Below are 13,757 nucleotides of genomic sequence, written 5' to 3' on the forward strand. Positions count from 1 at the left end.
GGATCCCCATGCAGGCGTGGCTTTGTCAGGGAGACTGGGGTGTGGAGGGGTGCAGAGGCCGTGGAGCCCTTGACCTTGGCACAGTTAGGCCACCACTAAACCGTGAGCTTCAGAGGACAAGCTTGAGGGCCAGTGCCAGAATTCAGAGGATGGCAAAGGGCAAGTACAGAAAGCCCTTGGGATTTTGCTGAGATGCTGTATAGGCAAATGAGCCAATCATGGAAAAGATCTGGACTTTAACGACAGATAGTAACTATTGAATAACAACTTTCAGGAGGATGCTTTGTTACCTGCAGACTGAAAAGGTCATTGATTTTGCAGCTCATCACTAAAGTTCTTCTAGTCACTGATTTAAAAATAACAGATTATTGTTTGTATAACAATTGTTATGTATGATATAGTAACCATCACACTGTGATGGTTAATTTTATATGTCAACTTGACTGGCCCGATTAAACATTATTTCATTATTCCTTTGTGTGTCTCTGGGGGTGTTTCTGGATGCGATTAGCAGTTGAATCAGTGGACTCAGTAAAGTAGATCCCCCTCCCCAATGCAGGTGGGCATCATCCTATCCACTGAGGACCTGAATAGAACAAAAGTCAGAGGAAGGAGGAATTTCCCCCCTTGCTTCTTGCTTCCCTGATTGAGCTGGGACATCCCATCTCACCTTCTCCTGCCCTTGGACTGGGATTCACACCATCAGCTCCCCTGATTGTCAGGCCATTGGGTTTAAACTGGAACGACATCACCAGCTTTCCTGGGTTCCCAGCTGGCAGACAGCAGATTGTGGCACATCTCAGGCTCCATAATTCACGTCTGTTATCTCCTACTGGTTCTGCTTCTCTGGAGAACTCTAATACACACACACAGAGCAAAGATTAGGATGCCACAGAGGGAAAGAAGAATCTGGTGCTCAATTCTCTTATATTCTTCTATTGACAAACTTTCTTGTTGCTAACTTTCTTTCATCAAAACATTGTGGCTAATGACATAACTTATCACCAAGTCTCTTAAATCATTCTTACATCATGGCAAGCATATAAATCTAACCACAGTCCAATTCTAGAATGAATATAAAAATAATGTTTTATATTCAAAGATCAAGTTGAGGTTCTACACGGTAAAATAATGGTAACAGCTACTATTAAAAAGTAAACTGATTAGAATAGGATACCAAATATGAGTTAAAGTGATAACTTGAAGACTATGCTTGGGAAATATGGGGAAAAAATGTTACATGGAAAGAAAATGAGAACACAAAATTTAATCTATATTATTTAACAATGTAAGTGCACATTTAAATGTGAAACAAATTATAAGGAAACACTGAAAGGAAATGTGTTTTGAAGTAATTGGGTCATGGGACAATTATTTTTCTTTTTACTTTTTTGTTGCAATGTTTGTGTGATACAAATGGGAGAGAAATCACCTTTGAAATGTAGTCATTCATTTTAGAATTTTTTTGTGGAAATTATATTGATTAGTCTTAAAATAGAACAGAAGCACTAAAATCATAGAGGCTCAATTTTTTTTTTTTTCGGTACGCGGCCCTCTCACTGTCGTGGTCTCTCCCGTGGTGGAGCACAGGCTCCGGACGCACAGGCTCAGCGGCCATGGCTCACGGGCCCAGCCGCTCTGTGGCATGTGGGATCTTCCCGGACCGGGACACGAACCCGCGTCCCCTGCATCGACAGGCGGACGCTCAACCACTGCGCCACCAGGGAAGCCCGAGGCTTAATTTTTATTAACCTAATTCCTAATTCAGATTGTCACTAGATTAATCAATTCCATTTACTAAGCAGTTTGTATGTGCCAGGCACTGTACTAAGCATTTTGAGTAGATTATTTCTTCTAATCCTCACAACAGGTACTATTTTTATCACTTCATAGACAGGGTTAATTAGTTTGCTTTAGGGTCATGTGACTAGTTAGTGATGAACTTAAAACCTCGACCTTAGCTGGTCTTGCTCCAGAGCCATGGGTGTAGTGGCTGCGAATTTTCATAGAGCAAATATAAGCAGAGAAGATGCTCAGGCTGCAAGTCTGAAACCTTAGGGGTACAAAAACGTAGACATATTTTTTTCCCATTACTCTAGCATTTCAATCAGACACGTGTTTCTATTTGTCTTACAGCTTAAAAGCTAGATCTGAGAAGACTTTATTTTTATTTTATTATTTTTTTAGATTTTAAAATACTTATCAGATTACTTTTAAAACATAAGATTCACAAATAGTTCATTCTTTTAAAATTATAGTTACCTTCCACTTTGATTGAATAATTTCTCATCTTTTTATCCAAAAATTTCTACTGAGCTTTAAAACCTTATATTTGGTGGCATTACTTAAAATGTGATTTACGTTCATTATTTATCTTTGAAATGATACTTTATCATTTCTTAAATCAGCATGGGTTCATTGAATGTTTGAGAGGCACTCTGTAGGACTAAGTCATTAGCCTATAATTTTACAGTAGATGAAGTACTATGTTTTCATTACTTTGAAAATAAATAATGACTTTGCAGTTGACTCTTACATTTAACATTTTAATCTCAGCTTTGCCACCATTAAGTATAACTGTTTGCACTGACCACATAAGAAGCCAAAGAATTACTGGGTCCAAGGTTAATCTAATTCAATTTAAATCTAACAAAGATAACCATAATTAGCAATTTACCACAACAAAAGCCAGAGTTATTACTTTCAAAACTGTATCGATTTGGGAGTAATTAGCCTTAAAAGTTAAAACATTATTCTGGGGGTGCTGAAGCTCTTTCAAGAGTTTAATAGTTTCAAGGGTTGAGTGATTTATGAAGTCTAAGTTATTACCTAACACAGGTAACACTGTGGTTGGACCTACTGTCTGAAGCTTTATAAATAGACCTTTTTTTCACTTGATCTGCCTTAGGATCTAGGGTCACAGCCTTTATCAGTGGTAGTATAAAGGCTAGTCCCCACCAAAAATTTTAAGTATTTTTAAAAATAAATTTATTTTATTTATTTTTATTTTTTGGCTGTGTTGGGTCTTCGTTGCTGCACGTGGGCTTTCTCTAATTGCAATGAGTGGGGACTACTCTTTGTTGCGGTGCGCGGGCTTCTCATTGCGGTAGCTTCTCTTGTTGCAGACTACGGGCCCTAGCCATGCAAGCTTCAGTAATTGCAGCATGCGGGCTCAGTAGTTGTGGCTCGCGGGCTCTAGAGTGCAGGCTCAGTAGTTGTGGCACACGGGCTTAGTTGCTCCATGGCACGTGGGATATTCCCAGACCAGGGCTCGAACCCATGTCCCCTGCATTGGCAGGCAGATTCTTAACCACTGTGCCACAAAGGAAGCCCCCAAATTTTAAGTATTTATTAAAAAATCACAAGACACGAGTTTCTTGCCTTCCAATGCCTAAAATGCCATCTTGTTTCTAATGAATAAGGTGACAGACATGATAGAAACAGGGCAGAGATGAATCAGGACAGTCAGTGACATTTCAAGAACAGAGGAATTCTGTTGGGCAACGAGGTCGGGCTGCCCAAAACTGTTTGTGATCTGAGACTAGTTTAGAACTGCATGTTTGCAACTCATCATGACGATTTCTCACTATTCATTTTATGAAACAAAAGCCTGTTGTTACACTCAAACTCGTAAATTCATTCTTTTTAATTTTTCTAATGGTGATTTAAAAAAAATTGCTCTTTACCCCGTCTAACCTGTAATACTCTGACCACACACATAGCTTTCCGTTTTGTTTACGGCCAGTCGGGTACTATGTCTGTGATGAAAACTGAAAACACAGAAACTAGACCAAAGAATGGGAAACAAAACGAGCAGTGAAGAAGAGACTGAGAAAAGGAGGAAGATATTTAGAAGAGGAATAAAAGTGCTAAGTTAGACTGGAAAGGGAAAAGAAAGGGGGTAGGGAGGGAGGAAGCTCACTGGGTCAGAAGCAACCTAAGGTTTCGGTCTTGGTTCTCGACAAGGGTAAATCAACAGATTCAGACCCCTGACCTTGAAAGTGTTCTTCAGCTGACTTACAATTGCCCATGACTTCCCAGCGACTCCATTCGTAACCATTAAAGTCTCCATTGGCTGGAGTAGCCACAGCAGACATCTGGTGGAGTTTTCTGAACCGCTGTCGCAACTCAAGATAACCTTTATTCTCCTCTTTCCGGGGCTCAAGATCTCCTACATTGGTGCCTGTAAACACGTGGTTTCCTCAATCCACCTCCCCATTCCCCATTTATCTTGATTTCCACGGTGCCGGGGATTAGGCAGAGGCTCGGTGATGGGGGAACTGGGTCAGAATTTTGCGTCCCTTAGGCAAGCCAAAAGCAGAAAAGTGAGGGGCTCAGACTGCCAGGCACTGAAAGGTAGAAATTGGGTTAGAAGAGAGCGGCGTCAGGCGGCACCGCTATGTTCCGGAGTCTAACCGCGGTACAATGCTCCCCAGACAGGGCAACCGGGAGAGCAGGTGGCCGGTTACCAGGCAACCTGAAGTCTCGCGAGACACACAATGCGCCTGCGCACTGCCGCTGGAGGGCCTTATTCAGAGCCTCCGACCCGCTCCTAAACTCAGGGTTTTTAGAGAAACCTTCCGTCGCTCTGTCGCGACGCACTGGGCCGACTTTCCCGTTTGGAAATGGCCCGATGCAGAAGAATGAAACGTGTTCTCTGAGCCGTTCCTCCTCCCCTTCCCCCGCCCCACCGCGTAGGAAGGCGGGGCCCGGGAAGGCGTGGGCTCTGCGTACGCGCAGCGCGGCCCACGTGGAACCGGCGCAGGGACGACCGTGAGTGGGGGTCTGCGCTGGGGTCTGAGATCCGGAGGGGCCGCTGGTGGGGATCGAGCCTGGGACTGGGCCGGGTGCGCGCAAGGTCTCCCAGGCTCCCCGTCCCTGGGGCCGCCCCCGCCCGTACCGGCGTGTTTTCCTGCGTCCCGGCCTCGGCTCACGCTCCGCTCTCTGCCTGGAGTTGAGCGTCTGTCGGGTACGAGAAATAGGTAAAGCCCCACCCTGGCCCTTCTGTACTCCGCGGTCTAGAAGTGGAGGCGGACCAGAAAATGACTCCAGTCGCGTGTGTTAAGTAGTGAAGTAAGTAGGCACTCGATAGAGAGGCGGCAGACCACAGGAAGAGAGTAACTCGGGGGTCGGCTACCAGATCCAGAAACTCGGAGTCCTCCCTGAGTCCTTCTTCTGCTTTACCCCGAGTTCATCACTGAGTCGGGCGGATTGCACCTCTTAACTGTTTCAAGTAGCATGCATTTCCGTCCATCCCCTCTGCGGCGACTCTAGCTAAGGCCACCGTCATTTACCAGGACTACTCTGGAGCCTCTTTGCTGCTGAATCCCCAAAGATCTTTCTGTGACGCCTTTCCAGCCACGCCACTCCTCCGCTTTGAACGTTACAACCGCTTCCCACTGTAGGGTTTGCAAGTGTATTCACCGTCTGGTCCTTCCTCGCCTTTCCCGCTCTCTCCGCTCTCTCTAGCATCTCTGCCCCGGCGACACTGACATCATTTCCTTTAATGCAGTTCCCTGGGATGCTCTTCCGAATAGGTACTCCCTTTGGTGTCACATGTGGGTTAAAAGGGTCACTTCCTCCGGGAGGCCCTTCCTGACCCCCTCAACTGAATCAGGCCTCTGCTCAGGATCCTGTAGGTCCCTGACCTTAATGTGCATCACATCTTATATTTTACTTGTGGGTAAGTCTCCCACATAGATTCTAAGCCCAATGAGTTCAGTGGCTGTTTTTGCTTTAATTCATCATCTTTCTGGCTTGGTGCATTGTGGATAACCCACAAATACTTGTTCAAGTAAGAAAGGTGGTGGTAGGGCTGAGGGTGGGAATAGTTCCCCAGGCAGAGGGAATGTGCGTAAAGCCATGGAGGGGAGGAACTGGTGACCTCATTAAACAGTATGTGGTTCCATGATGGGGTGTAAGGAGGTAGGCTGATGGTGACATGGGGGCCCTTGGATGTCACTCCAGTGAGTGTGCACTTGACCTCATGGGCAGCAGCGGCCTCCAAAGGCACCTCAGCAAGGCCTTCCCAATTTTCTCCTCCAAAGCGGTTACTTGTTCCACTTCGGTTTGGATTATGTCCCATGAGACTCTACTTATCTGAACCACTTGGCTCTTGTCTCCCTCGCCTAGATTCTGAAGACAGGAGGAGCTGATGCCCAGAGCAGCACGTGACTGTAAGTACTCACTCCCTGTTTGAATGCTGAGGCACATGAACTGCAGTTTGTGGTCTGGCAGATCTCCGATAGAGCCTCATATTTGCTCCTTGGTCGTTTATTTCCCTTTTCCTGACCATCTTCAACCTGGTGCCAGCCTCTGCCAGTCACTTCCTTGGATTTGGATGAGCTGCCTCCTGCTTCGCACGGGGATGATGGGGATGGGGGGGGGGGCTGCACCGGAAGGAAGCAGCTTAGGGGGCAGACGCCGAGTCTCTAGCAGTGGGCAACGCTGACACGAACGAGGTCTGAGCTCACACCCCAGGGAGCTGAGTTTTGGTTTTCCGTGAGAAGGTGATGTAGGAGGAACGTCTGAGGCCGGTGGACGTCAGGAGACCCTGTCTCAGGCCTTTCCACTGTGGAAAGGCCCCCTGTCCTACACCAATGGTGCCCAATTCCGGTTCTGTATCACATTAAGCTGGGCAGCCTTTTGACAAGTACAGGTGCCCTGCTGTATTCCCCAGGATTCTGATTCAGCAGACCTGGGGTACGGACCAACCATCTCTGTCTTTTGTAAAGTCACAGGTTATTTTTTAGGTGCAGCCAGGATTGAAAGAGCATAAAATTTGGATTTGGGAAACCAGCTGTGACTCTGGCATGGTACTTAACCTGAGCCTGTTTCCTCCTCCACACACAGGGCCATCACGCAGGAATCGGGTGAGAACCAAATAATTCTTGGAGAACGTGCCTTATGACACACTCCACGGGACACCCGCTCCTCAGCAGCAGCAGCGGGGCTCTTAGGAGGGTGTTTGATTGGAGGAGATTTCATTTTTTTTCATCCTGCCAGGGGTGCTTGGGGGAGCGGGGAGCAGGTGTGCGTGGGATGAATGACCTGGAATGAGAAAATCTGGTTACCTGAAAACAGGAACAGTTCCAAAACCAGACTTCTCCAGAGCTGCCTTGTTTAACTTCCTTCAATTCTGCACCTTGGGTCCCTGTGGTTCCCGGCTGAGCCCAGGAAGAAAACTGAGGGAAGAAAGAGGAATATGCAGTTGCCTCTGGGCAGGACAAACAGGACATGCTCCTCTGAACAGTGGTTTATAACATTTCCCCAGCAAGGATCCCTGTTACTATTTTGCCTTAATGGATTAATATCTTTAAAGTTCATTACGATATTTCCCTAGATTTCATCACATTGTCAGCCAGAGGAACGGCCAGCTTGGACTTATCAGGGGAAGGGGGAATCTGTGTATCGTGTTTTAGGAAAGACAGACAAGAAACTTAGGGTCCAGGGAGGGAAGGAGACTTACCAAAGGGCACAGAATGAAAGTATCATTTGGATTTTTAGTCATGTGCATACATTATGGTCCCAGTTCTTAAAAAAAACCACAGCTGGTTAATTATGAATGGCAGAGGCTTCCAGGGCCCTTAGAGACTGTGTGCTGAGGCAGGCGGACTCGAGGACTCACAGAGGTGGTGGTGGGAACTTGTTCAAGGCTGAAACCCGGTACCCGTGACTCAAGAGTTGGAGGTGCTCAGTGAATATTTGCTGAATGGATGGACGGAAGCCTAAGTAGAGGGCAATACAGAAAATGGTAACAAATCTATCAGACTAATACCAGAGGTCCTGAAGAGGATAAATAATTATGAACAAGTAGCAACATGGAACATTTTAAAGGAAATAAATAGATTTCAGTATGATCACAGTAACGCAAAACATTCATAAATTGCATGTATATGAATGAAGACCGAATCACAGGAAAAAATGGGGAAAACTTAAAAGAGAAGTTAGATGTATGGTCACATATATATATGTACGTGTATATATGTCCTATATAAGTAGGCTTGCTTTAGCCTTTCCAAAATCAGAAAGGGCACAGCCAAGATATCCTTAAGGCGTGCATGTCTAGTTAACACGTGTTTTCCTTTGTCGTTTTGTTCCTGTGAAGGGTCTTCAGAATGGCCGCAGCCCCCCAGGCACCAGGGAGGGGCTCTGTGCGGAAGACCAGACCTTTACCTGTGAAGACATCATTGAACAACCCATATACCATCCGCTGGGGTGCCCTGGACAGGGAGGATATGCACTTCATACTACAGACCCTGGAGGACAGGATTAAATCTCTCGGGCTTCAGAAGACTGAGGACAGGAAGAGAAAGAGAAAGCAGCCCGCTTTGAAAACACAAAGCGGAGACACGTGCAGCATGGATGTGGACACTGGTGAGGGTCTGAAGGAGGAAAAGCCAGAAGGTGAGCCCCAGGCATCAGGGTGGACCCCTGCCGACGTCAGAAAGCAGCTTGCCATCGGCATCAATGAGGTCACCAGAGCCTTGGAGAGGAACGAGCTGCTCTTGGTCTTGGCGTGCAAGTCGGCCAAGCCGGCCATCGTCACCGCGCACCTGGTGCCACTGAGCGCCAGCAGAGGTGTCCCTGCCTGCCAGGTGCCCCGGCTCAGCGAGAGGCTCGCACCCGCCATGGGCTTGACGTGCGTCCTGGCCTTGGGGTTCAAAAGAAACACCGCTGCCTTTGCGGAGGAAGTGAGGGCCATCATCCCCAGAGTCCCCCGTCTGGACGTGCCGTGGCTCCGAGACACACTTGAAGACCCCGGGGAGAACCCAGAGATGGAGTCTTTGGAAAGCCAAGACAAAGAGATTTTGGACACTTCCTTCGAAGACCTCCCTAAATCCAAGAGAAAGCTTGCTGAGGGTCAGCAGGCTGCAGTGTTACAACCCCTGAAAATAAAGAAACTGATTCCAAACCCCAATAAGATAAGGAAGCCACCCAAAAGTAAAAAAACGGCTTCAAAGTAACCTTGTATAAATCTGTCACTTCATACAGTTGTAAAACGCCACCTCGTAGAGAAGCCGCGAATAAAATGACTTTTACATATATTCTTGGGACACTGTTTAGTATCATTCCTTTCACATGTGTAAGATTCTCTTGACTGGAGAACACAGATAGGCTGAAGCTTAGGGACACTAAGTGCAGAGAATGTTCAGCAGTATGAGTATCAAAACAAAAGTTTATTGAAACTAATGTCCATGCTTGTATAAATTCCCTTTTTAAAAGGCTGGCACGATGCTTGTGAGCAAGGACATCTGTATCCTGCAACACTGGACATCTTTCTGTCCGAACTTGGCAAATAGGCCACACAGACACGGTTCTAGTTGGCGGGGGAGATGAAGCTGGATGGCAGGTGCACCATCAGTTGTAAAGGAAAGATGGTAAATGCCAAGCAATACACTGTCCTCAGAAACAATACATTATTATTTTTTACTGTCAGTTTGCCTTTCTTTGTAGGCAGGCCTAAGCGTGGGCTTGGGAGAAAGGCTAAACATCTATCAAAATTGCCAGATAAGGTATTCTGACTAGGTAAGAATTCACTCCTTTACACGGTTAACTTACCTCCTTGGGACTTTAGCATGTATCCAAAGTATGATGGTAATTAGGTGAAATAAAGCAGGAAGAGAATAAAAAAATAAGTGGAGGAGCTTGGATGCTCAGAGGTGGGTCTGCCATGACAGGGGTCGCTCGTGTTAGTATATGAACAGGATCGGTGCTCTGTGTTAAAGCATCCGCTGTTTCCAGCATGTGTTTGGAAAAGGTGCTTTCTGTAATTTACGGGAAAGGTACTGGCTTGCCAAGGTTTATTTTCAGCCTAAATTCTGGTTGATCTGTGGATTATGCCACCTCCGTTTAAATTTACTGAATGCCATCTTGACCAAAAAATGGTGGGGTGTGTGGGCAAGGGTGCGTCATGGACCAGAGCATTTCCATTACTGACAAAGGACACGGGGCGGTGTGGGTTTGTGAATCTGTAAGACACTGTGTATTGCACTGAAATTTAGTTCTAACGGCCACTTTATAAACACAAGCAGCTGTACTGATTTTCTACTTTAAAATGCTCATTGGTAACATGCGTAAATTATAAAGAGGCGTTATAAAGCGGCAAACGTGCTAATAATTTATAAATTACTGTATTTAAAAATTACTGAGTAAAAGAACATGAACTCTATTAACTGCAATTATGTAAGTGAATAGAGGAACAATGCCACAGTTTTGTCATGGGGTGAGCCCGTGACACAATTTCTGAGGGACAATCCTGCAATTATTCGAAAACCTACTTCATGTTAAGATTGCCATAAAAATGAGTGGAACGTAATTCCCAACTGGAGCCTCGACTCTGGATTATGTTAAAAATCTTGTTTACTTAATTCTGGTGTTTCAGTGAATTGGTTCACTTTTGCTTCTGCAGGCATCCTCCTCACGTTAGGGAAAAAAAGGTAACGCAATTGGGTTTGAATCATCCTATAGGAGAAGTCTTCCCTCGCGTCTTCAAGAAGGAAAACTGGTGTCCTAAATTAAGGACGACTTCGGAGCCCACGCATGCCCCCTAGTGGAGGTCCCAGGGTGCCACAGCTGTGGGGTGGCCTTCAGGATGACGCGAAGCTGCAGAAAGAGGTTTTCTGATTTTTAGAGGAAATCAGAGGCAACAGAACTTTTTCCCTAAAGGGCCAGGTTTAGGCCTTTGGGTCCACAGTCTCTGTCGGAACAACTCAACCCTGCCTGCCACGTACAGGCAACACATGAATGAATGAGGCCTTGTTCCCATAAAACTTTATTTATGGATGCTGAAATCTGAATTTCCTGTAATTTTTATGTGTCACAAAACTTTTTTTTTTTCCTCCTCAACCATTCAAAAATGTAAACACCATTCTTAGCTCGTGGGCTGTACAAAAACAGGCGCTGTGCTGAGTTTAGCTCATGGGCCACAGTGTGCTAGCCCCTGCCTGGTTTTTATAAGGTACGATTGTGTCCTTTGACTACTTGTAACATGAAGGAAGGGCATCCTGTTGTCGAAGGTAATTAGATTTTTCTGGACTGAACGGCCTAGGCACTGGTACATGAAGGCAGGAAGAAGTATCTACTTTGTGGTATTTGAGTCGAGGCCGTTTTAGGTGGCCTTGTCCAGCATCTTTTTCCCCTTGGGCTACTGGTGATATATACATTATCTATGTACACCGAGAAACTTGGATTTTCAAATCCTAGATAAAAACACCATCAGTAACAAAACCACAAGACTTATTTACAATTAAGACATCTTCCTAGAGCATGACAGCTTTCATGATAAATTAGAGTCAGGATAAAGAAATATGTGCAATTCTGCATAAGTAATAAAAAACATTCAAATTATCAGTGTCCTGATGGCACTCATGAACACCACTGGGCATGTCTTCTGACTTGAGGGCTTTGATTCTTCTTTTCCTCACGTATCCTGGCTGTTGCTGAGAAGAAGAGAGTCTCTGCAGGAGCAGAACCGTCTAGTTTGTCAGGGTTGTGTGCTCTTCAGAGAACACAATGTTTGCCCCAAACCTTGCTTTGGAACCAAGCCACGAACCTGCTGAAGATCAAAGTACCCATTTGTTTGTTTATTGATTTGGCAACTTTGCTTCTAGAGAAATAGTCAACCAGTACATTTTTATCTCACTCTTCACTTTAACACCTACCGCTCATCACTGCGTTACAGAAATGCTGGCTCCATAGGTGTTCCCGATGAGATCATGTGCAGTGACATAAGTAAACCCTTTCCAAATGGCTCCCTCATTCTGCTACATGGACCCACAGACCCTCAATAAACAGAAAGGCAGCAGTTTATCTCCACACAATGGCAAAGATTTTCCTACACGATTCTGTGATTTCTGTTCAATCCATAGAAAAGCCGTCCATTTTTCTAGAGAGGGACAAATACCTTCTCTTCATTGAGAGACAGTCAGAAGGTTGAAAATTAGAGGAATGTGCTCTTTGTATCCTCCTTCCATCCCTCCTACAAATGGGTCAACAGCGAAAAAAAGGATGAATGTTAACATTCTAGCTAGAAATGTGTTCTATTGGTCACCAATCGATGTTTTTCCATCTTTTCTGTTACTGACACTTCAATGTCACTTAGGTTGTGCTTTTATTCTTTGGAATGGCAGTTCCAGGAATCATTAACTAGGATATTAACAAATGATGACATCAGAGTTCTAGAAATAGAAATATCCATCTACTGTAATACGAGTCCAACCTAAAGGGAGGGAAGAAATGGAATAGCAAAAACAAGTGAGCAAGAAAAATTATAACGTAGTACAATAGATCTATATTTTTAAAAAGCTACTCAAGAAAAAACCTCTCAACAATCCGAAGAGAAGCAAATATGGGATTTTCTAGGTAAATTTATCAAGTTTACAAAGGTTTATCAACTTCACTTACCTTTTCGGACTCTGTCCCTGGACACCTCCAGTTGTACAAGTAATACTGTAAATTGCCATCGCCTATGCCAAACTTGAGTTTTTCCAAGAATGTCTTATTTTCCATCAAATCTAGTGCATTGAATACATCAAATCCTTTCTGTCAATGTAAAAAAAATTTAATTTTAAAGTTTCAAAGGATTAGAGTGTTTTGTATATTATGTATTTCAGTATAACATTTCATTCCCCTACTAATAGCTTGAATTGATAATGCATTTATAATAAGGTTTAATGTCTGCAATATATAGTATGGGTTAGGAATCAGTTCAAAACTGTCTTATTAAACTAGCAAGCAGTGAATCTGATGGAGTCAGCAAGATTATCCAGAAATGCTGAATCGAAAAGTGCAGTCTGATGGCTGACAAAAAAGAATCTATTAAAATTTCAGGAAATACTTTGTCCCTGTTTTTTTTTAAATTTATTTTATTTATTTATTTTATTTTTGGCTGCATTGGGTCTTCATTGCTGTGTGCAGGCTTTACTCTAGTTGGGTCAAGTGGGGGCTACTCTTTTTTTTTTTTTGTGGTATGTGGGCCTCTCACTGTTGTGGCCTCTCCCATTGCGGAGCACAGGCTCCGGACGCGCAGGCTCAGCAGCCATGGCTCACGGGCACAGCCGCTCCACGGCATGTGGGATCTTCCCGGACCCGGGCACGAACCCGTGTCCCCCGCATCGGCAGGCGGACTCTCAACCACTGCGCCACCAGGGAAGCCCTTGTCCCTGTTTTTGAAGCAAACAGCTGCCTAGATGGCTCTATCACCAGAACTGTTAGTTACTGGCCTTTCTACATTCTGACTTACCTGAACCTACGCCAAGAAATCAAAGCTGTAAAGACTTTAAATCGTGTATCTGTCTTGGGCTGATAATGGGAAATAAATTTAGTAACATTTCAATAGTAAAAACAGAATTTAAAAAAAAGCTTAGATAATACTATGCAAAATGTGATATAGATGAAGCACCTACATTTCTATTTCTCAGGGGTTTTACCTTAAATAACTTATTACTGGCCTTTTTGGGGAGGTAGTTGAAAATGAGCTACAAGATCAAAGAAGCAAAGAAGAATGCTGATTTGGGGATCCACTTATAATAGATTAAAAAAAATGTTTCCAATGATCAAATACTAGAAGACTACAAGGAAGACACTTTTGAAGGGTTGCTCCCAATTTCTCGTGAACAATATTTATGTTCTCACTCAGCAATTACATCAAAATGTCCCCATCAGCTGATTTCAATTTCTTTTTAAAGAAAAATGTTTATTTGTAGCAAGAATTTAACAATCATCCTTACTACCACACTGAGGAAATAGAAAAATAA

General features: G+C 44.4%; 2 protein-coding genes across 9 annotated transcripts in view; one reads left to right on the forward strand and one right to left on the reverse strand.

Moving 5' to 3' along the window:
- Positions 1–4,492: 4,492 nt before the first annotated feature.
- On the forward strand, positions 4,493–9,047 carry RPP38 (ribonuclease P/MRP subunit p38). Of its 6 annotated transcripts, none has more exons than XM_067704043.1 (3): positions 4,493–4,773; positions 6,133–6,176; positions 8,108–9,047. In XM_067704043.1, the coding sequence occupies exon 3, from the start codon at positions 8,118–8,120 to the stop codon at positions 8,964–8,966; it is 849 nt and encodes a 282-aa protein (XP_067560144.1). In that variant the 5' UTR covers positions 4,493–4,773; positions 6,133–6,176; positions 8,108–8,117; the 3' UTR covers positions 8,967–9,047. The 6 variants fall into 6 exon arrangements, with proteins under 6 accessions (XP_067560144.1, XP_067560145.1, XP_067560155.1 ...); XM_067704044.1 differs by lacking the exon at positions 4,493–4,773 and adding an exon at positions 4,780–4,982; XM_067704054.1 differs by lacking the exon at positions 4,493–4,773 and adding an exon at positions 4,780–4,969.
- A 1,070-nt stretch (positions 9,048–10,117) lies between these two features.
- NMT2 (N-myristoyltransferase 2) overlaps positions 10,118–13,757 on the reverse strand; it is an 80,583-nt gene continuing 76,943 nt past the window's right edge. For 2 of the 3 annotated variants that reach the window (XM_067703984.1, XM_067703994.1), the window contains exons 11-12: positions 12,406–12,543; positions 10,118–12,220 (exon numbers count right to left, since the gene is read on the reverse strand). In XM_067703984.1, coding sequence (XP_067560085.1) covers positions 12,200–12,220; positions 12,406–12,543 — 159 coding nt within the window. In that variant the 3' untranslated portion in view covers positions 10,118–12,199. Of the gene's footprint in view, positions 12,221–12,405; positions 12,544–13,757 lie in introns of those variants that run through there. The other variant, XM_067704003.1, reaches the window with a different exon arrangement.

The sequence above is a fragment of the Pseudorca crassidens genome, chromosome 1 (genome assembly GCF_039906515.1).
Source record: "Pseudorca crassidens isolate mPseCra1 chromosome 1, mPseCra1.hap1, whole genome shotgun sequence".
NCBI classification, from domain to species: Eukaryota; Metazoa; Chordata; class Mammalia; order Artiodactyla; family Delphinidae; genus Pseudorca; species Pseudorca crassidens.